Source organism: Epinephelus lanceolatus, chromosome 16 (assembly GCF_041903045.1).
Source record: "Epinephelus lanceolatus isolate andai-2023 chromosome 16, ASM4190304v1, whole genome shotgun sequence".
NCBI classification, from domain to species: domain Eukaryota; kingdom Metazoa; phylum Chordata; class Actinopteri; order Perciformes; family Serranidae; genus Epinephelus; species Epinephelus lanceolatus.
The window spans coordinates 42,932,022-42,957,676 of NC_135749.1; the positions used below are offsets into that span (position 1 = coordinate 42,932,022).

General features: G+C 40.3%; 1 protein-coding gene and 2 long non-coding RNA genes across 6 annotated transcripts in view; 1 reads left to right on the forward strand and 2 right to left on the reverse strand.

The window, feature by feature from the left end:
- LOC117263743 (tRNA selenocysteine 1-associated protein 1-like) overlaps nt 1-6,435 on the reverse strand; it is a 33,778-nt gene extending 27,343 nt beyond the window's left edge. For 2 of the 4 annotated variants that reach the window (XM_078176124.1, XM_078176125.1), the window contains exon 1: nt 6,257-6,413. Coding sequence is in view for 2 of the 4 variants with exons in the window: in XM_078176123.1 (XP_078032249.1) it covers nt 6,257-6,280 (24 nt within the window). In the remaining 2 variants the exon portion in view is untranslated. Of the gene's footprint in view, nt 1-6,256 lie in introns of all 4 variants that reach the window. The other 2 variants (XM_078176123.1, XM_033637364.2) reach the window with 2 other exon arrangements.
- On the forward strand, nt 5,731-25,655 carry LOC144467476 (uncharacterized). Its single transcript, XR_013493671.1, has 3 exons — nt 5,731-6,116; nt 24,522-24,825; nt 24,923-25,655. It is a non-coding gene; the product is annotated as an uncharacterized LOC144467476 (long non-coding RNA).
- Nucleotides 14,122-16,264, reverse strand: LOC144467475 (uncharacterized). Its single transcript, XR_013493669.1, has 4 exons — nt 15,895-16,264; nt 15,172-15,222; nt 15,003-15,067; nt 14,122-14,752 (listed from the first exon to the last, which is right to left on the reverse strand). It is a non-coding gene; the product is annotated as an uncharacterized LOC144467475 (long non-coding RNA).

Below are 25,655 nucleotides of genomic sequence, written 5' to 3' on the forward strand. Positions count from 1 at the left end.
GATTTCTGAGGCTGGTGACTCGGATGAACTTATCCTCAGAAGCAGAGGTGACTCTTGGTCTTCCTTTCCTGGGTCGGTCCTCATGTGTGCCAGTTTCGTTGTAGCACTTGATGGTTTTTGCGACTCCACTTGGGGACACATTTAAAGTTTTTGCAATTTTCCAGATTGACTGACCTTCATTTCTTAAAGTAATGATGGCCACTCGTTTTTCTTTAGTTAGCTGATTGGTTCTTGCCATAATATGAATTTTAACAGTTGTCCAATAGGGCTGTCGGCTGTGTATTAACCTGACTTCTGCACAACACAACTGATGGTCCCAACCCCATTGATAAAGCAAGAAATTCCACTAATTAACCCTGATAAGGCACACCTGTGAAGTGGAAACCATTTCAGGTGACTACCTCTTGAAGCTCATCCAGAGAATGCCAAGAGTGTGCAAAGCAGTAATCAGAGCAAAGGGTGGCTATTTTGAAGAAACTAGAAGATAAAACATGTTTTCAGTTATTTCACCTTTTTTTGTTAAGTACATAACTCCACATGTGTTCATTCATAGTTTTGATGCCTTCAGTGAGAATCTACAATGTAAATAGTCATGAAAATAAAGAAAACGCATTGAATGAGAAGGTGTGTCCAAACTTTTGGCCTGTACTGTGTATATATATATATATATATATATATATATATATATATATATATATATATATATATATATGTATATATTGGATATTAAAAACTAACTAACTAACTGACAAATCAAGGCCAAGTTGACCAGCAGGTGTCATTATTGCCTGCCATTACAAAACATATACACACACACAGGCAAAATATAGTCTCAACCACATTCACACCACTCTTTTATATCCATACCAATACACCAAGACCATTTTTGTGGTGTTCAGCTTTTATATTGCCATACATTTTGCATGGTAAGAGAATCATTGCAACACCTTGAAACTTTATGCTAATGAGCTGTGCTGCCCCTGGTGGTTTAGGGGGGTCATCAGACCTAAAACCTGTTTTCCCTTTAGTTTGAAGGGAGAAGCTTAGATTTATTAGGTTTTCATGGGAAAAGCATTATAATATGTCAGGATTACAACATATCAAAAATATGTGTTTATAATGGGAGTCAATGGCCCAAAAAGGTCCCTTAAGTTATTAAGTGGATGGAAATTTATACCTCCTAATCTATACACCTTGGAAAAGAGGGAGTCATGGAATTTTAAAAATAATAGTAAAAAACAAACCCTGGCCAAGTTTCATACAATTAACTGACAGATATATTGAGAATCAAACAAACTAAAATCAGCAAAAGGGACCATTTTAGTCCTAAGGTGCCCCAAACCTATCTCCTCACACAATTTTTGCTCAATTGACACCAAACTTGCTACAGAGCATCTTCAGACTGTCCTACAAAAACTATGTTTCTCAGATTTTGATTTATCAAAAATTGAGCCTACAGTGCATCAAAATGTTTGACTGTAAACGGTACTGTAAACATATACATGCAAATTCTTGCTAAATAAATCTTCAATTTTTGTCTTAATAACTGAACTTTTTTTTTTACAGTGGTTTCAAATCTGCCTTTCCATGCATGGATGGCTGCTTTCCTACACAACAGTGAATGGCTTACTCAATTTGTGAAGCCACTGTTGAATTGCTACTTGCAAATTAGCTCAGAGCGGTAGATGACTGTCTTAGGTTCTAGAGGTTGCGAGTTGAGCCTCAACTGGTGCAGAATCCACATTGTAATGTAATCATCTTCTTGTGCTCCAGCTTATTGCTTAAAATTGCCTGAGCCTGACTCATCGATGTTCAGCATCTACAAGTCTTCTTCCTGCTAGAAAATCTGCCTTCTCATGCTTGAAAATAAACCAAACTTCACAAAGATCCAGTGTCAATACTTCAGTGTGAAACCATCTGAGGCTTCTCGCTTTGCACATAGCTCAACTAGTTAAACATCAGTTTTTCACTTATGAAGCAAATCAATCATTGTTAAAATAAATTACCAACATCTCCATGCTGTCTAGATGCAATATGCGTATTTTCAGATTTTTGTTTCGATAACTGAATTTTTTACAGTGGTTTGAAATCTGCTTTTCCATGCATGGACGGCTGCTAAACCTGCACATCTGGCTTAGTCAATTTGTGAAGCTACACATGAATTGTCACTGACTAATTAGCTCAGTGAAATAGAAATTGATCCTTAGTCTCAGAGGTTGTGAGTTCAAGCCTCAGCTGATGCAAAAGGCAGATTGTGTTGCTAAATTCCTAAATGTCTTCCAATTCTTCTGCTTGTTGCTCAGAATTGCTTAAAAATGCCTGGACCCGACCCATCGCTGCACAGCAGCTAAAACTGGCTTTCAGTTTACACATTCTTATTTGTAAGTTCAGCTGAAAGTTACGGGGATAGGCTGATTCTCCATTCTACCGCTTCAAATTTTGAGATAGATTTGAGACATCATAGGGACAGCCTTAACACTTTTAAAGATCATTTAAACTTTTGAAAAACCTTTCTTCCTATCTCTCTGTGTCAAAACAGGCCTCACCCTCCCCCCCAACAGACTAAAGACTGATACAAACATTCTCGACCTGAACTCACACACCTTTACCTGAGTCCACTTTTGAATCTGACCACTCCACCAGTTCTGTCTAAAATCAAAAAACATACACCTTTCATCCTATTTAAAGGTGTGTGTGCGAACTGTAAAAAATATTTAGGGGCACATGTGCACATATAAAAAATCAACCGAAGCAGCCTATATTTTTGTCAATTAAAAAAATATGATAATCTAACCGCAAATGTTGGAAGAACTCCAGCCGCCTTCCCTCTTCCCCGTGTGACACGGTTATGGGCGGTTTTCTAAGCCACTGTCAGCATAATGTGCTCTTGCGCCGCGGTAGCTCATACACAATGAATGGGTTCGTCGGCGGTGGTCTGCGCTTTGCGCGCTCTGTGTGAAAAGGGCTTAAGTCCCACTGTCGGCAGCGTGGAAATAAGTCAAAGTGTGGAGGAGATGGACCAGGTTAAGCGGCGGATCTCCGGGGAAGCCTGCTCCGTTCTCCCCGTAGTTCAAATAATTTCAACTCTGAGCGCAGTGCTCGCACGGAAAATCAGAGCGGTGTGCGATGCCAAGGGTAGCAGTGCCACTTTGTCAGGCGTTGCTGCCCTCTCCATAGACAAACAATGGGACAGCCAGCACAAAGCGGTTTTACAGCTGATCATGTGTAGAGGCCTTTAGGGACCGTTCGCCACGGTACTGCTGCTGGGCAGGATGGAAATAAAGCCCTTTTCACACAGAGCGTGCAAAGCGCAGACCTCCGCCGATGAACCCATTCATTGTGGATGTGCTACCGCGGCGCAAGTGCGCACCGCTCTGCCGCCGAGCTGAGTGGAGCGCGAGAGGCCGCATGTTGCGGCGTCTGCGCGCTGTGACGACACCTCGGTGCCGCACGTCCAATAGCAGAGAAGAGCCTGAAGTAGACCCGAAAGCGGTCACCATGGAGCTGTAGCTCCTGAATGAGCCTGTACTCCCCCAAATCCTGTCCTTTGCGCCCTGCCCCACGGTGGGCACCGCAAAAGCTCTGTGTGAAAGAGGCTTAAGCTTAAGTCCTGCAGAGTTTCAGAGGACCTGGAGAATGTTTTAGGATAGTAATAACATTATATAAGATAATCATATTGCAAAGATAATATATATAAGATAATAACATTAAAGACAAAATTACATTGCAATACTTTTTCAAAACTTGATGATTTTACCTTTCTGTACATTTTGTATACAAATTCATTAAATAATTTTATTTGTAAATGTCTATTTGCATCACGTTTATTACGGAAAACACATTACTTGATCAATTTACATTGTGCCCCTAAAGTTCTTTGTGCGCTCCTTACTTTTTCAACTTAGGAGCACATGTGCTCCTTGGGAAAAAAGTTAGCGTCAAGCCCTGTAAGTCAAGCCCTGTGAGTTTGGTGACACTACACTGTATCATATTGAAATTATTGATTAATATTCCTAATAAATATTCCCAAAAATTATTTAAAATGCCTTTCTTTCCAACCAAGTGTTGTAGTGTACTCTGTGGGAGACCAATGAAGTGTGGGGTGAGTTTGGTGACACTACACTGCATCATATTGAAATTATGGATTAATATTCCTAATAAAAATTCCCAGAAATTATGTAAAATGCCTTTCTTTCCAACCAAGTATTGTAGTGTACTCTGTAGGAGACCAATGAAGTGTGGAGTGAGTTTGGTGACACTACACTGCACCATATTGAAATTATTGATTAATATTCCTAATAAAAATTCCCAAAAATTATTTAAAATGCCTTTCTTTCCAACCAAGTGTTGTAGTGTACTCTGTAGGAGACCAATGAATTGTGGAGTGAGTTTGGTGACACTACACTGTATCATATTGAAATTATTGATTAATATTCCTAATAAAAATTCCTAGAAATGATGTAAAATGCCTTTCTTTCCAACCAAGTGTTGTAGTGGAGTCTGTAGGAGACCATTGAAGTGTGGAGTGAGTTTGGTGACACTACACTGTATCATATTGAAATTATTAATATTCCTAATAAAAATTCCCAGAAATTATGTAAAAAGCCTGCCTTTCCAACCAAGTGTTGTAGTGTACTCTGTAGGAGACCAATGAAGTGTGGAGTGAGTTTGGTGACACTACACTGTATCATATTGAAATTATTGATTAATATTCCTAATAAAAATTCCCAGAAATTATGTAAAATGCCTTTCTTTCCAACCAAGTGTTGTAGTGGAGTCTGTAGGAGACCAATGAAGTGTGGAGTGAGTTTGGTGACACTACACTGCACCATATTGAAATTATTGATTAATATTCCTAATACAAATTCCTAGAAATTATGTAAAATGCCTGCCTTTCCAACCAAGTGTTGTAGTGGAGTCTGTAGGAGACCAATGAAGTGTGGAGTGAGTTTGGTGACACTACACTGTATCATATTGAAATTATTAATATTCCTAATAAAAATTCCCAGAAATTATGTAAAAAGCCTGCCTTTCCAACCAAGTGTTGTAGTGTACTCTGTAGGAGACCAATGAAGTGTGGAGTGAGTTTGGTGACACTACACTGTATCATATTGAAATTATTGATTAATATTCCTAATAAAAATTCCCAGAAATTATGTAAAGTGCCTTTCTTTCCAACCAAGTATTGTAGTGTACTCTGTAGGAGACCAATGAAGTGTGGAGTGAGTTTGGTGACACTACACTGCACCATATTGAAATTATTGATTAATATTCCTAATAAATATTCCCAAAAATTATTTAAAATGCCTTTCTTCCCAACCAAGTGTTGTAGTGTACTCTGTAGGAGACCAATGAAGTGTGGAGTGAGTTTGGTGACACTACACTGTATCATATTGAAATTATTGATTAATATTCCTAATAAAAATTCCCAAAAATTATTTTAAATGCCTGCCTTCCCAACCAAGTGTTGTAGTGTACTCTGTGGGAGACCAATGAAGTGTGGAGTGAGTTTGGTGACACTACACTGCATCATATTGAAATTATTGATTAATATTCCTAATAAAAATTCCCAGAAATTATTTAAAATGCCTTTCTTTCCAACCAAGTGTTGTAGTGTACTCTGTAGGAGACCAGTGACGTATGGAGTGAGTTTGGTGACACTACACTGTATTATAGTGACGTTATTGAATATTTTTGTATAATCTCTTTTCGGTGTTGCACTTTGTAGACGGTCCCTGCGCGCTGCGCTCACAGCCGGCTGCACGTAAACACCAATGTTCTTGGTGTGGCTCCGAGGACGGCTCATTTTGATGATTATTATGTTGTAGCTCGTTGTCTATCTTACTACGATTGAAAATATGCGTGTTTTGTGTTTTAACAACGTTTCACTGAAGAGTTATTGATCCCGGAAGTTCGAATCTGCCAATATCTTTCCAACTTTACCTAACCCGCGTTTGGGCCTAACCGTATCTCATCCACCGCAGTGAAGAGGAGAGTTCATTGAGACGTAGGCTTTACTTCAACGGAGTTATCCGTGTTGTATTACTGATGTGCCGAATAACCAGAAATTAACACTAGTCCATGAGCTACTCGATGCCAGCTCTTCGACAAACAAGGTCAGTTAATATTAAAGTTTTGTTTTTCTAACGGGGGTCTTGATACATTTCCAGTCATATAATGTATGTTAACATAGCTAACACAGTGGTCATACTTAATGATTCATTGCAATAAAAATGTATAACGTTATACAACTCACGTTCCCCATCCATAACGTGCTCATGCTGTTGCCGAAGATGTGAATATTCCGATGTGCATTAACTGAGAACGTAAATTATGCTGAACCTTCGAGGGCGCACATGCTAACTTGTATAGCAGAGTCGTTAACGTGGAAAGTACACTAACAATACGTCCTTACGTCGTTCTTCTTCTTCTCCTCCTTCTCCTTCTTCTTCTTCTTCTTTTCGTTTTATGGCGGATTGCAAACTTGGCTTTAGAAGGTGCATACCACCACCTACTGTACCGGAGTATGCAGATAAATTACTATTATTTAATGTTTAACCGAGATTTAACAAAAAAACAAACAAACAAACAAAAAATAAATTAATTAATTTAGAAAAAAAGGATTACCTACGACCAAGGTACCCTGAGGACCAAGGTACCTTTTAACCGTTTTCTGGGAATAACTGATAGTCCATGGACTATCTGAAGTTAGGCTACTGATTTTATGCACATCATTTCTTTGAACATCGTCTTTTGTCTTCACTTTCAAATATTACACAGAATTAATTCACTCAGAATAAAAAAAAGTCATTTTTATTGCAAGTGGAAGTTTTTTTTGTTTTTTTTTTATAAGTCTGTGCCTCTGTGCACATGGATCAGACAGCTGTCAGTCTGTCAGAGCAGCGCCTGCACTGAAATGTTTTTTTGTAAATAGTGTGTATTCTCAGTTAAAATTATGAAAATCTGTGTGAAGCTTTAGACATGTAGGATCAATGAATAACGATCTCTATCGGGGCGGCTGTGGCTCAGAGGTAGAGCGGGTCATCCACAAATCGAAAGATCAGCGGTTCGATCCCGGGCTCCTCCAGGCTGCATGTCGAAGTATCCTTGAGCAAGATACTGAACCCCAAATTGCTCCAGATGGCTGTTCCATCGGTGTGTGAGTGTGTTAAAACTGAGTAACAGGTGGCACCTTGTATGGTAGCCTCGGCCAATGAGGGATGGGTGAATGGGTGAATGTGACTCGTAGTGTAAAAAGCACTTTGAGTGGTCACTAGATGACTAGAAAGGCGCTATACAAATGCAGGTCCATTACCATTATCGATGTGATTGGTCGCACTGATGGAACATAATTCATATAGTCTAATATTGCAAATTATTAATATTTGAGTGAGCAGCTGGAGAATGTAGCTTTAAAGTGAGTTTCTTTAATAGAACGTTTTAATTGAACGTGTTTTAACAGCATTGGACAGTTTATCAGACTCCAGGAAACACTCTGTTGTATATAACATGCAGCGTTTTGTACATGTAGCAAGTAGCATTGTACTGGATATAGCATGTATCATAGGCTACATACTATCCCCCATGCGTTGAGGAGTGGAGGAGCACATCCTCCACGTGCCTGAAGTGCCGGGACAAGGATCCTTTGTACGCAGAGGTTGCTGGGCTGTCCACGGCACTGGCCTTTTTGAAGTCCCTTCCATAAAAAGTTCAATCAATTACAAGTTCCAAGTTCCGTTATTATTGTTATATTGTTGTATATTATATGTTTGTATATTATTGTTATTATTGTTATTGGTGTTTCACCAAATGTTTTGCATTAAAAAAACAACATTTTTGTGTCAGTTGTACATTTGAACATGTATTTGAACACAGGCAAAGATACAGATAGAGTCAAATCAACTTTATTTAATACACATACCTAGATATTATTTCTTCTCTGAATATCACAACCACATCAGGTAGGGTACGGATGAATAGCAGCTACAGACAAAATTGTGCTAAGTGGTAAGACTAAGATGTCCTTTATTGAACCCAGGCATTGACACACAGTGCAAATATAAAAATGGGAGAAGAATACAATCAAAACAATTTGAGTAAAAATATACACATGATCTAAGATCAATAGTACAAATGAATAGAGGATAGTATGTAGCCTATGATACATGCTATATACAGTACAACACAATGCTACATGTACAAAACGTTGCATGTTATATACAAAACAGTGTTTCTTGGAATCTGATAAACTGTTCAATGCTGTTAAAACACGTTCAGACTATTAAAGAAACTCACTTTCAAGCTACATTCTGCAGCTGCACCACGATCCTGCTCACTCACAAATATTAATAATCTCCAATATTAGACTATATGAATTATGTTCCATCAGTGCGACCAATCACATCGATAGAGATCATTATTCATTATTATTCATCCTACGTGTCTAAAGCTTCACACAGATTTTTATCATTTTAAATGAGATTACACATTATTTGCAATAATGAATGTAATAAATGTATATATATATATATATATTATATACACACATATATATAAAATTTCCACTTGCAATAAAAACTAGATGGTTCTTTTTACTCCACCATAGCAGGTAGTGTGAATCTCTAAACTGTCTGCACAATTATTATTATTATTATTATAATTATTATTATTGTTATTATTATTATCAAGTGTCTCCATGTGACCACAACTGAGGGGAAAGTCCAGTGACAGCTTAACTCTAACTGATAGTAGCCTATAGTAAATGCCTTTCCATAGATGTACATCAGTTTTTTCCCATCTGACTGTCAACATAGGCCTATTCATTCATATTTGTATTTTTGATGACAACTTTGATGCAGTGCGACACCTGCTGGTCATTTTTAATAACTACTTTTGGCGTGCTTGCTGTCATGTTGATAGTTTTACTGAGAGCAGACTTCACTGTTCACAGTACATCCTGAAGAAAACTTACTATAGAGCTTTAATTTTCATGGTCTATCAGCTGCATATTAACAGGCAATACAATAAAACGCTGTTGTATTACTTCATTGCCTGTCTGTGTGGGTCGAATCTGCAGCCTCCGGGTCTGCAGAGACATACTGCTGGCGTAAAGGCCAAGAGGTAACCTTATTTTGAAGGGCACAGCCCAAATGTAAGTGACAGAGCACGTTAGCCAATCAGAAGCAAGGGAGTGCTGAGAGCCCGCCCACCAATGAGACGAAATGGTAAATTTGTTTTTTGCAATAGGATCAGAAAACAAGAAATTGAGCTGAATTTCGTTTTTTCATTTTCTTGCCAAAAACGAAAAAACGACTTGTTTCTGGTTTCTCATTGTGTCAGTTATTCCCAGAAAACAAACGGTTAAAATGTACCTTGGTCTAAAAGGTACCTTGGTCTTATTGCATTCCATAATTATGTGTTCTGTATTTTCTGTCTTTTTACACTGTAAACCAGAGTCCTTGAATAGAGTCGCGTCATCTTCGTTCACTCTAATGGGCCATTTTTTTCACAGCAATGGCGGTTCGCGGAGCCTCTCAATAGTTCCATGGGTCCATCCCAAGTCTCTTAAATTACTGCTAGTGCTACTGCTAGCCGACTTTGCTAGCTGTTTAGCCCCTCCCACCTAGGAAAAAACGTGAGGAGCTAGCGCTAGGAGCGATGAGCGAGCATTGTCGGTTTAAGAGACATGAGACGTCCTTCCCCATAGATATATATATACATAGATGACGCACATGGCTTATCCACCTTATTTTCAAACAAGGAAGTAAATAGTGATCAACTTCCGTTTTTTTGTGCGTGACTTCCGGTCAGCCGCTTTCCCTCATGCTTTCCCTTACTGGAGCTAACAGTGCAAGCTATTTTTTTTTCAGTTTTCAGTTGTTTATGTTAGTCAATCAGTTAGTTAGTTAGTTAGTTAGTTAGTCTGTGTATTTTGTATAGATAACTGTGCCCACGTTTCCGTTATAATGGAAATTTATTCCCCCTAAAAGCGAATAAATCGCACGTCAATCATAAACTACGAACCAAAAAAGCACAATCTATCCCGAGTGAGACAAACTGCTTGATCCCCGTCTCCAGTGTACCAGCAGAGAACCTGCAGAACTGAATCAGCGAAAAAACACACCGGGCTACACAGCCTCTCTACTTGAGCAGCTGAAGCTGCGGCTCGTACCCTCGACACACAGACGGTGCTTCTGCATGCCAGCCAAACGTGTGCGCAACTGTGAGAAATAAATATGTGAGGTGTACGCTGCTTTTCTATCTTTTTTCCCCTTTTCTTTCTTTCTTTCTGTCAGCGACATACACTCCTAACACAGGACGGGTTGTTTTAATTGACTGAGTTGATCATTAAGCCATAGTGATGCGCGGATCGGCTCTGATAGCACCTGAATCAGCATGTACGCATCAATCATCCAGCCGTTACAACATGATTGAGCTAGCAAAGCAGTTTTGTGTTGCTATGTGTGGTATTTATTCAGTTTGGGGAAATCACGATGTCTAGAAAGCATCAGTGGCTGCAACTGACAGGGACAGCTAACGTTAACAGCAGCAGCAAAGCTAGCATCAGGATCGTCATCTGTTAAAAGCCTCCCGTTGTCGGATATGACATGAAACTACTCCAGTTAGCTCAATCGTGTTGTAACTAAGACATCCGCTGGAGAAAATATTTTTTTCACAGGCCACTTTGTGAGTTATTACAGACACGGCTAACAGCTAACAGCTAACGGTTAGCCCAGCTAATGTACGATAACCATGTTATTAATTACACACAGAGAAAATACTAATGTTTGTTCAGTCATTGTGTTTATAGACTTTACAAACATCAGATTAGTCTAAACGGTGATATCGTGACGTGAAAAATGTGATATATACATATATATAGCTAAACTCAGCAAGGTAAACAACAAGGCGATTCCCATTTACACAGTGGTGAGAGTGCTGGACCTGAAGTGTCGCACAAAAAAACGGAAGCTGGCTGCGTTCTGTTTTGCCTCCGTGTTTCCGTGAAAAATAAGGTGGATGGGATGCGTCAATACCGCCGCCATCTTGCCTAGGTGCTCTGAACGGTCTGAACCGGTCAGAGCACCTAGGCAAGATGGCGGCTGACCCATGTCAGACTCGGCAAAAATGCCACATTTTTGCACTGCATTTGGGTGTACGAACGAAAGAAGTGTGAAAACCAAGCAGAAGGGAATGACATTCCACAGGTAAGAAGTTGTTTTACAATATTCTACTGTTACGAACATGTTTAATGAGATATATATCTGAAAAAGTGATCCTTCTTTTAAGCTAATCAAGTAAAGTAACTGTCCTGATCTGGTCCTAATGCCAAATTAAGCTAATGCTATGTCACACAACTTAAAGAAAAAAGGTTAACATTTATATAATATTACTTATAAAATTATGATGCTTTGTCAAACAGCTATGTCTGTGTATGTGTTATTCCAAATTGTCAACTATCTGTTTCATGGCACCAACGTGACATAACGCAGTATAACGTTAGTTAACTTGTGGCCTGAATTGTAACTACAAATTATGTGGAACTGCGTTTTTCTGACACACTTATTTTGTGTGTAGTTTCCCAAAAAACTTAGACGTTTAAATCACATACAATAGACGTCTACATTTAGACGTCTACATTTTAGACGTTCACCTGACGTTCATGCTTATACCAAATATAAACCCAGGTATAGACTTAGACGTTGATTAGACGTCTATTAGAGGTATAGACTAAATTTTGACGTCTAATAAACTTTCATTTCTATACCACTGTTAGACCATTTTTAGACTAGACGTCTATTAGACATCTAATAGACCTAAAAAAAAAAGCTCAATGGTTTCAGTCAATATTTTAATAAATTAGCAAAATATCATTAATGCATATTTTCATAAACATCTAATACATTAATGACAATTTGTCAATTTATGAAGATATTCACAAGAAACATTTAAATAGCCAAAAAAGTACTGTAGTCAATATGCACAAGTATTCTTCAGCCGGAAGTTGCGCAGTCTACAAGGTGAAGCCGTTTTCATGTTATGGTCGTACGATCTCCATATGGGTGTAAAGCAGGGGTCTTGCAGAGCTACCAAATGTTTTTTTCGTCGCTGATCTCGTGGCCTTGCGGCCATGCCGATAACTTTTATCACGGACTACTTCGCTCTGAGCGGAATAAGATTTTTCCCGGAAGTGGTTTCACGGTGCGTCACGTGACCGTGATACACCAATAAGGTGGCTGCATTTTTGTCAACAGCGCAGGTAACATGGTGGCAGCCAGTGTTACCGAGACGGAGGAAAAAAACACCCGATATTTAATAATCGAATGGAATTTCACCGACCAACTTTGTTGTCGAGTGCTCAGCAGGACCCGGGCTTTCAGATGAACCGAAGATTTTTTGGGATTTATACGTTTTGACGGGATAAGGCGAAAACACCAGTCACGCTACGGTGTAAACAAGGCTACAATGCTACAACGATGAGCTCGACCCACGAAAAAGCAATTGCTGCCTCCCACAGCTGTACTTGGGCACTGCACATAGAAAGAGTTGGCTATTCCATCAGATTATTGTTGTTTGTTTTTTTCTCTCCTAATATTAAAATAAAAAAATATATAATTACAAAACATGGTCTAATTATAGATGTTGAAATGCGGGATATTAGACGTCTACATCTAAACTACACCTTATAACAATTATGGCTATTAAAATGATTTTAGTCCAATGTTTAGAGATCAGTTCTGCAACGTGCAGTTATTATTTTAAATAAACAACTACTGAATAATGGATTAAATTCAATTGTCTAGATTCGGTCTATATCTAGACGTTGAAATGCAGTAGAGATTTAGACGTATAAATCTCGACTATATCTATACTATACTGTATATCTTTCAACAGCTATCATTATTATTTTAGTTAAGTATTTGGAGATCAGTTATGCACCTTACAGTTGTTTTTTTAATTAATAGTTATCGAATACTGGATTAAAGTGCAACGTCTTAATTCCGTCTAAAAAATAACTAGACATCTAATATCCGTCTATTGCTCAGTGGGCTGCATTCACACCGGGCGCGAGTGAAGCGAATTACACGCGCGTGACGCGAGTAACGCGCCGCCCGTAACGCGCGGGTTTGGACGCTGGACCATTTTGTTAATTCGCGTTATCGCGTCATTCGCGCGAGTAGCGGGGAAGCCGGCTGTGCTAACCAGAGCTAAGCTAGTGCTAACGTTCATAGTACAACCATTCTGCAAACTAATAAAAGACACATATTTACAGAACTTACCAAGTAGACCAGTCTCCTCGGCGACTTTCACCCAAGCCTGCTCCTTTTTGTTGCGGTCTCTGCAGAGTAGACATGTAGTATCATATAGCTCCGGGTAGCCGCACACCGCAATGATAAGTTTCTCCTCCATCTCGGCATCAACAACTGGACGTCGGGGCGTCAAGACGTCACTGACGACCATGGCTGAGATAACCACCATCGCTGCTTTGTTGTTTACCTGCTCTGGAGGTCCCAAATGCGTCGGAGGGCCAAATGCCGTCGTTTTTGGGTTCACCCTATCCTGCAGCAGTGTATGGCGGGTGGATAGTGCCAGGGTAATCCTACCGCAGGAGACTCTCGTGTGACATCAACGTCTGAACTGGCTGACTTACTCCGTCGCCAGTGCAAGTCATCGTTGATAAGTACGTCGCCACACCTACATCGTCATGGCCCCCCCCCAACTCTGAGGTTGAGGTGAATAAAAGAACTGTGTTATGACCTAAATAACATGCTGTTGCTATCTGCAGAAAGTATTAAAGCATGAAATCCCGCATTTTTAATGTACAAAAGCATCCTGTATCATAACTACATGTGTGCCGTTTGTAACAAACCAAACCTCGTGAAAATCAGTTGAAAATTCAGTGAGTTATTCTATTTTACTTGTGCATACAGCTCCTTCCTCAATAGAAGTGAATGCACTGTGGAGGCGAAGCGAGACCCATCCAAGATGGCGGCCGGCGAGGACATCAGCTCTGATAGGCAGCGGCAGTCAATGCAGCGTCTATGTATATATGTCTATGAATGCATGTATGTCTATTGAGGCAGGAGATTATTTATGATTAAAATCATCATTACTCGCTGAATTCTCAACCGATTTTCATGCGGTTTGGTTTGTTACAATCGTCAGACATGTAGTTATGATACAGGATACTTGGTTAAATAAAAAATGCAGCTTTTCATACCAAAATATTTGATCTTATGTAGATAAAGTAACAGTAATAGTTATACAACACATTTAAACTAAACTTTCCCCATGTAATAGATATTCTTTTTTTCTTACTACATGTACAATGCCCACCATGATGTCATTTAATTATTAATTTTGACTATAAATGTTTATTCACATTTCACACAATGTGCAAAAAATAGTTTATCAGCAGGGTTGTGCCGAGCTGCAGTGTAGATTCTGATTAACAAATGTTGGTTTTGTACAAGTGAAAATAAATGACTTAGAGCTGCATGTTTACACAAAAGTTTTGCTTTAATCTCATATGTATAACACCACAGTGCTCATGGGAGCCTGGACACAGAACTGTTTACATTATTAGGTCATATTTACAAAAAATACAGTGTACAGTAGCTAGTATTATTTTTAGGAGTCTGCCCAGTCCTGTCGAAGTCCTCAGGTCTGAAGTGACAGCTGCAGATGACTGAGGAGTCACTCGGGACAAAGTCCTTTCTCCTCACTGCTGCTGCCCATGCCCGTCTCCTATCTGTGTTTATTGGGAAATTACACACAAAATAAGTGTGTCAGCAGGGCTGGACTGGGACAAAAAATCAGCCCAGGCATTTTGAGCCTAGTCCGGCCCACCAGGTATTGATGGAAAGACAATGAAGCCTATGAATGAAAACAAACTTTCTTGTGACACCACTTGTACACTGTCTTGTTGGTGTATATGTACTTGTCTAATAAATTTAAACCTACACCATCCTCCCAGTCCCATTATTCTATACAGTACTTACTTAGAGGAACCCAAAAGGCTGCTTGGTCTAGTGAACCTCCTGAACAATGAACGTATGATGGGATCCTGAAAATTGGACAGTGAGGAACAGAGGTGAGACATGATCATTGATGAATATTAAAATGAATAAATGACAGATTTAGTAATATTTTCATAGACTATGTACTCACCACATCAATAAACAGCACAGCAACACATAATACTTCCTCAAACATGGCAACCTTTAAAAAGTGAAGGGATATTTTAAATTGAATGGAAACATGCCCACAATAAAAACAAAATACAGGTAATTATTGTCCACAAGAGCTTGCTGTTACATGTCAGTAAAAAAACAATAAGATAAAAACACAACATATCTAGAATAAAGAGGATATTTATGTATAAAAGACAAATACATTTAAGTAGTTACCTTCAACTCCAAGCCACTTTTATGTTAATGAGCAGCATCACATCTCCTGGCAAATCCTAATTTGATTCAATTTAAATTATATCTGCAAGTGTAGAGGGTTTATGATGAATACTAGCCTCATCATTTGGTTTTACATGAACATTTTTGCTCTGTTGAGCTTTAGCTGTTTCAGAGTAAAGAATTACTGCATAGTGCACTTATATCAATTAATAGACATTGAAATATTTTACTACCTAACTAATAAAGACTACTTAACTAAATGAATAAAATAAAGTTACTGAAGCACTAAGATCACCATCACTAGTATAACATCACAGAAACAGCCCAGCAGTAGAGAAACCCCGTCATGCTGCTCAAAAGCCAGCTAAATTGTTAAATGGCCTACTCATAACTATGCTGTGTTAAGAGTTAGCAAGCACAACGAAAATCAACTATCAACTAAACTTGATTCATATCTGACCCAGATAGACTCATCACTTCTTACCTGAAGTTCAAATTCCCCTCCAGTCGCACCGACTGTGCCGTCGTTATATAATGCGGCGGCCGCGGGTCTCCTCCTCCTGCCTCCCCTTCGCCTCATCCACCTGCTGACGGCCACCTCCGCCATCATTACCTGCTGCGGCTGCTTTGGATGCCAGTGCGGGTGCGGTCACTGATGCTGCCGCTGAAGAAGCTCCGCCATAGCCAGCAAACATCTGTGTTATTTTAACACATTTGGCAGCATCTTCCTAAAGGGCTTGTCTCTTTTTCTCTCTTATTTTTTCCGCACCTCCTTTGAGTTTCTTCTCAATTTTGTCAATCTCCTCTCTCTCTGTATGATTGATTGACTAGCAGCCGAGGCCCAAGTGGGAGGGGGGGGGGCATCGGCCCTCGGCTGTAATTGGTCCAGCCCAGAATCAATCATGACTAATGGGCCGATCTACCAGTTTTGTGTACCAATAGGTATCATGACATGACCAAAAAAAAAAAAAAAAAAAAAGGCCCGGCCCAAAATTACTGCCTGCGAAGCGCAGCGCACCGAAATTCTCCCGCGAGCCAGAGCACTTACGTTCACATCAGACGCGCATTTCTCCACACTGGTCGACAAGTGGTTCTGCTCCTAGCTGTTGTCTTCGTCACATTTGGGGCTGTTTTTCCATCATGGGTAACTACCCAGCTTGACACATTAGCTTGCGGCTCGCACAGAAAATAGACCAGACGCCGAAATGATCGCTGCAGGGCCGGCGGCGGAGCTGCGCGGTGCGGCCGGTGTGGATGACACAATCGGTTAACATGGGCACCGAAAGGAAACTGGCTTCACTTCTCGGCGCTTCGAGGCTATTCGCGGCGCTTCCGCGGGCGGTGTGGTTCTTAACCGTGTCACATGGGGAAGAGGGAAGAGGGACGGCGGCTGGAGTTCCTCCAACATTTGCGGTTAGATTATCATATTTTTTTATTGACAAAAATATAGGCTGCTTCGGCTGATTTTTTCATGTGCACACGTGCCCCTAAATATTTTTTACAGTTCGCACACACCTATTTTTAGTCGCAAATGCGAGTGAAACGCTCGCACTGTCAAGCCCTGTCAGGCATCTTGACTTAAATGTTTTCTTAGAATTCTGAATGCACGATTCCTTTCTTTAATAGCAGTTTTGCAATCATCATTCCACCATGGAACGGTTTTCTTTTTCCAGTTCACAGTGTTCTTGGGAATACATGTTGAGGCAGCATCAATTATAATGGAAGTCACTGCTGCTGTACAGCTATCTATATCGCCCTCTATGGATATTCTTTCTGTGGCATTAATATAACATTCTTTAAATTTTCCCCAGTCAGCTTTAGAAAAGCACTATCTTTCTATTGCATATCCTTCCTGCACATGGAAGTCAAAATTTATAGAGCATAATATCATAAAGTGATCACTCCCTATGTTTGTATGATCCTTTACATTCCATTTGCATAAATTACTCAAATTCCCAGAGACTAGAGTCAGATCTAAACATGACACTGTATTTCTTCTAACATCTCCTCGAGTGCCTCTTCCATCAGTTAGACACACAAGTGATCTTTCTTCAATCAATTCTTCAACTACTTCTCTGTTTGCATCTGTATAATCACTTCCCCATAAAGTACTGTGTGCCACACCATATTTCTCTTCTATTAACACTTTCTGAGATCTCACGAAACATCTGTATTTATAAGCTCCTGCAACGATTATAAAAGCTGACTAATCTAATACTTCCTCTGGGACTACACATTTCTATCACTATGCATTCATACTCATTTGATACATCAATTTTCCTGTATGGTATATATGTAAAGTATTCTTAATGTATTCTTAATGAACGTCACACACCCTCCACCTTGTTTACCAATTCTGTCACATCTGACCAAGCTGTAGCCTGGCATGACAAAATCCAAGTGTGGTCTTAATCACGTTTCTTGTATACACATAACATCAGGTATAACTTCCAGATCATCTACAACCTTCGTAAACTCTTGCCCATTAGCAATTAAACTTCTGGCGTTCCACTGAAGGATATGGATTACCATGAGAATACTAATCACCTTGAGACAGATCATCAGACTTGGAAGGATTCAGCATCTCATGAATCAGCTCACAGCTCAGCTTACAGATGAAAGCAACAAACTTGATTTTGTCCACAACCAATGTATTCTCCAGGGGCGTTGCTAGGAGCTGAAAACATCCAGGGCTTTAGCCCTGAAGTGTTAAAGTGTTTTTTACCTGGGGGTCTGGGGGTTTCTTCCCACTCCCCAGAGTGAAACAATGCACTGATCACGAGAAATATAGTGAGTGATGGGCTACAAGGCTGTAAAAACCCTTTTTATGTGCCCCAAACACAGCTCAAACAACAACTAAATAAACAACAACAAATCAAACACCATACAGCACCGATGTGCCGACCCACACTGCATATTTCGGGCTCTACCTCAACGCCATGTTATGCAAAACACGCCATTTATCTCAAATGAAAGCAGAGACTCTGCTGTTTCTACACATATCCACCAAAGCTTCAGATAGAGGCCAAAGAACAACAACAACAGAAATCGTTTCGCCGAGCCATAATTGTAATATTTCTCTTACCGTTGTTGTTTTGCCGTGAAATGGTAATTCTGTCGGTAAACATTCCTGGCAGACGGACATTGTGATGTGTTCAAATTAATCCGGGCGAACATGACGGGCTTTAGGTTCCGGCCCCACAATGGCGTTCTGCTGACTCTGATTGGCTTACAGTGCTGTCAGTCTCGTTTTGGTGGGTATAGCCTCATTCTATTGACCTATGGCATTGTCCTAAGTCCTGCCCTCAAACGCGATGAGCCAATCACAGTGTGTATATCCCATGTGATACCATGGTCTGGGTCAATACTCAATTCTGATTGGCTGCAGGGTGTCCGTTAAAAGGTGTTATGCTGCATTCTATTGGTAGCCGGAACAGGGATTGATACGGTTTCCGGTCCGGAAAGGTACAAAAGAACACCCGTTCTACCCGGAGGTCTAACTCGGGCAAGGTCCAGGTAGACCGAGTTGGTAGAACTGACGTCATGACGAAGATGGCTGCGCACATTGTGAATGGTAAACAAAGTTATTTGTCCTCAATTTGTCCTCGTATATGCTGTTTAATTAAGCGTTTGTGTTGTAAAAATCATACAAGTACTTTGCAATGGCATTTCTATTTCCACTGTTGATTTGTGTTGGAAAAAAAGTCTGTGCAAGCCTGTTGTAGCCTAAAGTCGTTTGAACCAGCAAAGTCTATGGCTATGGCTATTCTCTGGTGCTCAGCAACTATGCAAACAAAAACAAACTTACGGCGTGCCGCCATGTTTTCCGGACTGTTGCAATGAAATGCTTTCAGATCAGACGTGTCATACGGTCATATAAATCCGACAAGGAATGACCGGCCTGGATTGCCAAACGAATGCAGCATTATTCACCTTATTTTTCACGGAAACACAGAGGCAAAACAGAACGCAGCCAGCTTCTGGTTTTTTGTGCGACACTTCCGGTCCAGCACTCTTGACCACTGTGTGAATGGGGAACTGCCCATTGTTCCGACAGCCCATTGTTCCGACCATATTAAACCCATTGTTCCGAAGTCCGTCCCGAAATCATCATGATGCCCTGTGCTTAAGGTCTGGTTAGGTTTAGGCACAAAAACCACTTGGTTAGGGTTAGGAAAAGATCATGGTGTGGGTTAAAATGAAAAAGAAAGTAATAAACACATAAGCTGTGAGCCTGCTTCGCCTCAAGCCTTTCCCAGCTGCACAGAGCCGGTCGCGGGAGAGGGACCCAGCTGCAGACATGATGGCGGACATGGGCGCCGCCATATATCCAATCCATACTGGAAGTCCATACCGGAAGTTGGTCTGTGTGTGTATTATTCGCCGAAGAAGAAGAGGAAGAAGACAACGGAGAAGACGAAGAGAAGAATGCAAACAATACACACACGACTAAGAGAAAGAGTGGTAAGAGAACAAGTCTTTTAATTATTAGAATTAGACAACCTTATTGTCATTGTACATTGTACAACGAAATTCTGTTCGGCACTTAGCAATAGCAGTACTAGCTAGTAGCTAGCACTAGCATAGAGTACCAAGCCACTGCGTTTATACGCACTGCCATCTTCATTATCTTGTAACACCTGTGTGATGTTCTCTAAAATGCAATTCTACGTAATCTCGGCATGCACAAATTACTACCACTGGATGGGTTTAGCTACATTTGTTGTGTAAAAACGAGGGCATGATTGGTATTAAATTAACGTTAGCTGCTCAAGGTATGTTGTGCTCCCTTTCATCAATGTCTGTGTGTAAACAGTGTTAGGGCCCTATTTAGATGGTCTAAAGCAGACGGCGGAGGGCTCATAATCCATGTCGCAAGTGTCATTGCTATTTAGATGCAAGCGCAGTTGTCATTTTCACACCCTGCGCCCTTGTCGTCTAACTAGCAAATGAACTTGCGCTTCTCTGGGTGTGTTGGTCTTAAAATGAGGAGTGGTCAGGCGCAGTCATGGCACGTTGATAGTTAGATGAGGTAAAAAGCAAATGCGCCAGTGACCAACAAAAACCTGGTCTAAAGTCAATGGTGCAGTATTTCGCTGTTAAACAAGTTAGTAACACACACAGAGCAGCCACACATATGCAAAAGATAACAAATAAAAATATAATTACAATGTGAAAGGTTATTATTGTGCACATTAAAATATTTATCAGAAACACATCTTAATGGTCAGTCATTAATCAGAATGATCTAATCGCAGTAATAATGATCATCATAATCCGGGAGGTCCAAGCTACCAGACGGGCCCGGGTGCAGCCACGGGACCAGCCCTTCCTGCACCTTCAGGCAGGGGTGGGGGGGGGGGGGGGGGGGGGGTTCAGGATGAGGGAGGGAGGAGAGGGAGCTGGGCTCTCTAACCTCTCGGGTTAAAATAAAATACATTGAATAATTTACAATTTGTTGACAGCGTTTCTCTCGTGTGCGCGCGCTCTCTCTTTCTCTCTCGCAGTCTCACTCTGTTTCTTTTCTTTTGACTTTTCTAAGATGACAGATGCTGAATCTATCTGATGCTGTGGCTGTTTGTGGCTGGCTGAGAGGGATGTGGACTTATTAGTTTGCAGCTGTGTTAATCAAATCAGGTTGGGTTTCCATTACATGTGCCAAACAGTGCCAATCCCCTTTGATCTGACATCAGATGTGACGGGACAGTCGATATAGAGATACATTTATCGTCTCCTCAGCTGTAAAACGCTCACTCTTTCCAGTTGGTGGGTCCGCCATCTAACTAGCTCTCCACCGTGCGCTCCAGTGGTGTCACTCTGATTGGCTTATTGAATGATAGGCCCAAAACACACCCATGACTAATTCACAGAGTAAGTCCAACCCTTTTAGACTCTCCGCCATGGCGCACAGTCTGAAAACGCGCTGTCTAACGAGCAAGTGACTGGGACACACCCAATGCACTGCATGCCTGGCGCTTTGCGTTTCAGACCATCTAAATAGGGCCCTTAATGTTTGTCAGAGACTATTACTGCCCTCGCTTGATGTGTTGGTTAATTTAGATGTGTAGTTTGCAGCGGGGTTAATATGTGTTCCTCTGCTTTTTGGTGTGTTGTGGTGTAAAACATCTGTGCACACACTCACTGCACACAAGCCATTTTTCCCAATTTTTGGTTCGCCTGGTCTCTTTGTGTATTAATGTTTGTATAACCTCAACCCTGCACTGCACAATCAAGTTATATACAGCTTTTTTTTCCAGAGATATTCTAAAAATAGTAACAAGAGTCGTTTCATGTGGTGTACGACATGAGCGACCCCCGAGGGTTAACCGGGTCAGATAAATAATGTATACATAGCCCCGGGTGTCTGCAAAAAATACATTTGTATTATGTTTTAGTAATGCAGAGCACTAATACACATACACCTGGATACATAAATAGCTGTAGTGCCTTTTCCACCATGAGTCCTTTAGATCGGTAAAATATGGTTGATGTTTAGTATGTTTACCAGCTATCAATGTTGATTGACTTCACCTTTTTTCAGATGCACCCCTCTATTTTGAGTGATGAAACCAGTCTGGGGCACACAACCCTTTCACCATCCGAGTTTCGGTGTCCTCTCTGCCCCAAATTTAAAACCAAAAATGAGAGCGCGATCCAGAGGCACCTGAAAAATCATACGGAAAATGCAGTTCATTTCCATGGTATGTTGATGAGAAGTATCTGTTTGAGATCATATACTTCTACATGTAACAGTAATGTTTAATGATTTTGTTTGGGACAAAACAAGATATTTTAGGCTGCATCTTGGGATCCTGTGATTTGTGGAACAGTGGTTGACATTTTATACCATTTTCTTACATTTTATAGGCCAAACAAATAAATTATTTTACTGTTTTTCCTTTTTTTTTTCCTTTGTTTTTTCTCTACTTTTGAGATTGATATGGATATCTGGAATAAAAACTTGTTCACAAAAAAGAGAACTCAAGTCTACTTCTTTATGTTGCCAGTACAATAGTGTAATATTGTGTTTACATGTGTTCCTGAAATATAATATAATACATCTGACAATATGACAATCTAATTATTACGTTCATTTAATAGTTAAATAGTTACAATTAACCATATTGATGTAAGAGTAAGTATGACATTTGTTGTGTCCATGGTTTTCAGTTGTTTTGAATGACTTGATAGTAATCTGCATGTTGCAACTGTAGCCCAATAAATGAAAGTGCTCAAATTAATCCAACTAAAATTCTAATTTTCTGCAATTTTTGTAGGTTTAACTTGCTGAGGTCAGTGTTATTCCAAACAAAACATGATTGTATTTAAAATAATTGTTGAAATAATTGTATTATTATTATTATTTATTTTATAATATATATATATATATATATATATATATATATACATATATTTATAATTGTTGGTTCCTTCAAAGTTTGTAAATGTATTGCTAAAATAAATAATGGACTAAATTATGGACTTCCGGTATGTATGAAACTTGCGGTATGGACTTCCAGTATCGTAGACACGAAGAAGATTGACTTCCGGTATGGATTGTATATATCAGAGATATTGGATGAAGGGAGATACCCAACTGTAGGCTTATCCAATGTTAAGAAAACGGTTACTCTTCCTGTCTCCTAAATGGGCGTGGTTGGCTCTCCCTCCAATCAGAGCCTGTTCTCCCTCGACCCCCCCCCCCCCCTTTTCCCCACCACCGTGTTGAACAGAGGCTCTGTGGATGTCTGTGTATGCGTATGGAGAAGCAGGTGGAATGAAAATACATTCTTCCTATTATTGCAGCCTATTGTTGCACAAAGCTTGGGCATTTTTTTATTTATTAGTAGTGGTAAATAACTGTTTGTAAGCTAACTGTGATTTTACCCATAGATATATATACGTAGATGCCGCATTCAACGGTGCTCCTCATTGGAGCAATACGTCAATGCGGCCGCCATCTTGCCCAGGTGGAGCCGCGCTGCCTAATGCATGTATGTCTATTGAGGCAGGAGATTATTTATGATTAAAATCATCATTACTCGCTGAATTCTCAACCGATTTTCATGCGGTTTGGTTTGTTACAATCGTCAGACATGTAGTTATGATACAGGATACTTGTTTAAATAAAAAAATGCAGCTTTTCATACCAAAATATTTGATCTTATGTAGATAAAGTAACAGTGATAGTTATACAACACATTTAAACTAAACTTTCCCCATGTAATAGATATTCTTTTTTTCTTACTACATGTACAATGCCCACCATGATGTCATTTAATTATTAATTTTGACTATAAATGTTTATTCACATTTCACACAATGTGCAAAAAATAGTGTATCAGCAGGGTTGTGCCGAGCTGCAGGGTAGATTCTGATTAACAAATGTTGGTTTTGTACAAGTGAAAATGAATGACTTAGAGCTGCATGTTTACACAAATTTTTTGCTTTAATCTCATATGTATAACACCACAGTGCTCATGGGAGCCTGGACACAGAACTGTTTACATTATTAGGTCATATTTACAAAAAATACAGTGTACAGTAGCTAGTATTAATTTTAGGAGTCTGCCCAGTCCTGTCGAAGTCCTCAGGTCTGAAGTGACAGCTGCAGATGACTGAGGAGTCACTCGGGACAAAGTCCTTTCTCCTCACTGCTGCTACCCATGCCCGTCTCCTATCTGTGTTTATTGGGAAATTACACACAAAGTAAGTGTGTCAGAAAAACGCAGTTCCACATAATTTGTAGTTACAATTCAGGCCACAAGTTAACTACTAACATTGTACTGCGTTATGTCACGTTGGTGCCATGAAACAGATAGTTGACAATTTGGAATAACACATACACAGACATAGCTGTTTGACAAAGCATCATAATTTTATAAATAATATTATATAAATGTTAACCTTTTTTCTTTAAGTTGTGTGACATGGCGTTAGCTTAATTTGGCATTAGGACCAGATCAGGACAGTTACTTTACTTGATCCCTGTATCCCTGAATCGGACCCTGAGCTGATTAGATATTCACCTGCGCTGTCTCCTGATACACCTGTCGGCCTCGTAAGAAAGGTTTGGTTTGACCTCCAACTGTGTTTGGCTTGGTGTGGCAGGGAGGCTAACCGTGAGCTGACCATGACATCATTCATCATCCAGAGAGACGAGGATGGGGTTGAATATGTCAGCCTAGCGCACAACCCGCACACAAAAAATCATCAGGATCCGAATGAGCCACATAAAGAAAACCTAAGAGGCTTCATGTTTGCCAGGCCCGGGGATCCACTGTGTCCAGTCAAAAGTTTTAAAAAGTACATATCCACCAGATGCAAAATCTTTTGGACATCAGATGTGTGGTACTCCAGGGAGCTGATGGGTGTCCACTACCTTGGAAACATGCTGAAAAAGATCAGCGAAGAGGTCTGTAGCTATAACACACTACATTCTAATAGTAATGTAGGCCTATACCCCTCTTCTGACCTCAAGCCTAATTATGTTTATTATTGTACCTTTCAAGTGGGCCTGTCGCAGGTCTACACCAATCACAGCCTCCGGAGCACAGCTGTGGGTCGGCTCTCTGACGCCGGCCTGGAAACTCGTCAGATCATGACCGTCATGGGACATCGGTGTGCAGGGTCGGACTGGCCATCTGGAGGTTCTGGAGAATCACAGAAAGGCCGGTACTCCAGGACGGCCGGCGGCCTCCACACAGTCATCACCGTTTTTTTTGTTGTTGTTGTTGTTTTTTTTCCTTTTTCTCCCTGATAATCTACTGTTCCACGTCCAGTCCGCTAGGTGGCAGCCTTTAAATTGGATGCCAGCCAGCCCATAGATATCTATGACCCGGCCGGCCGCCAATCAAATTGAAGAAGAAGGAAGCGCATACCATATGCGCACTGGTTGTTGTGGGCTGGGCCGAGTCAAAGTCCAGGGCTGTTTTTTAGTCCCAGTCCGCCCCTGTCGGTGTGAGAGCAGCCTGCAGGCTTATTGGGCTCCGTCAGCGCAGGAGTGACGAGGCTGGAGCAACATCTTGTCGTCTCCAAATGTCCCAACATGCAGTGTTCAATCTGTTAATCTCTGTCCTTCAAATGCCACCCATATCACTTTCAGATTTCACTATTAATGGTAATGTAGCATTTAATTTTAAATAGGAAACAATCGTTAATTTGTTAATGTGTTTATATGATTTAATCTCGACTACTGTATGCTTATGAATTATTTGTTGCAATTAAAAACGATTTTGACTACTA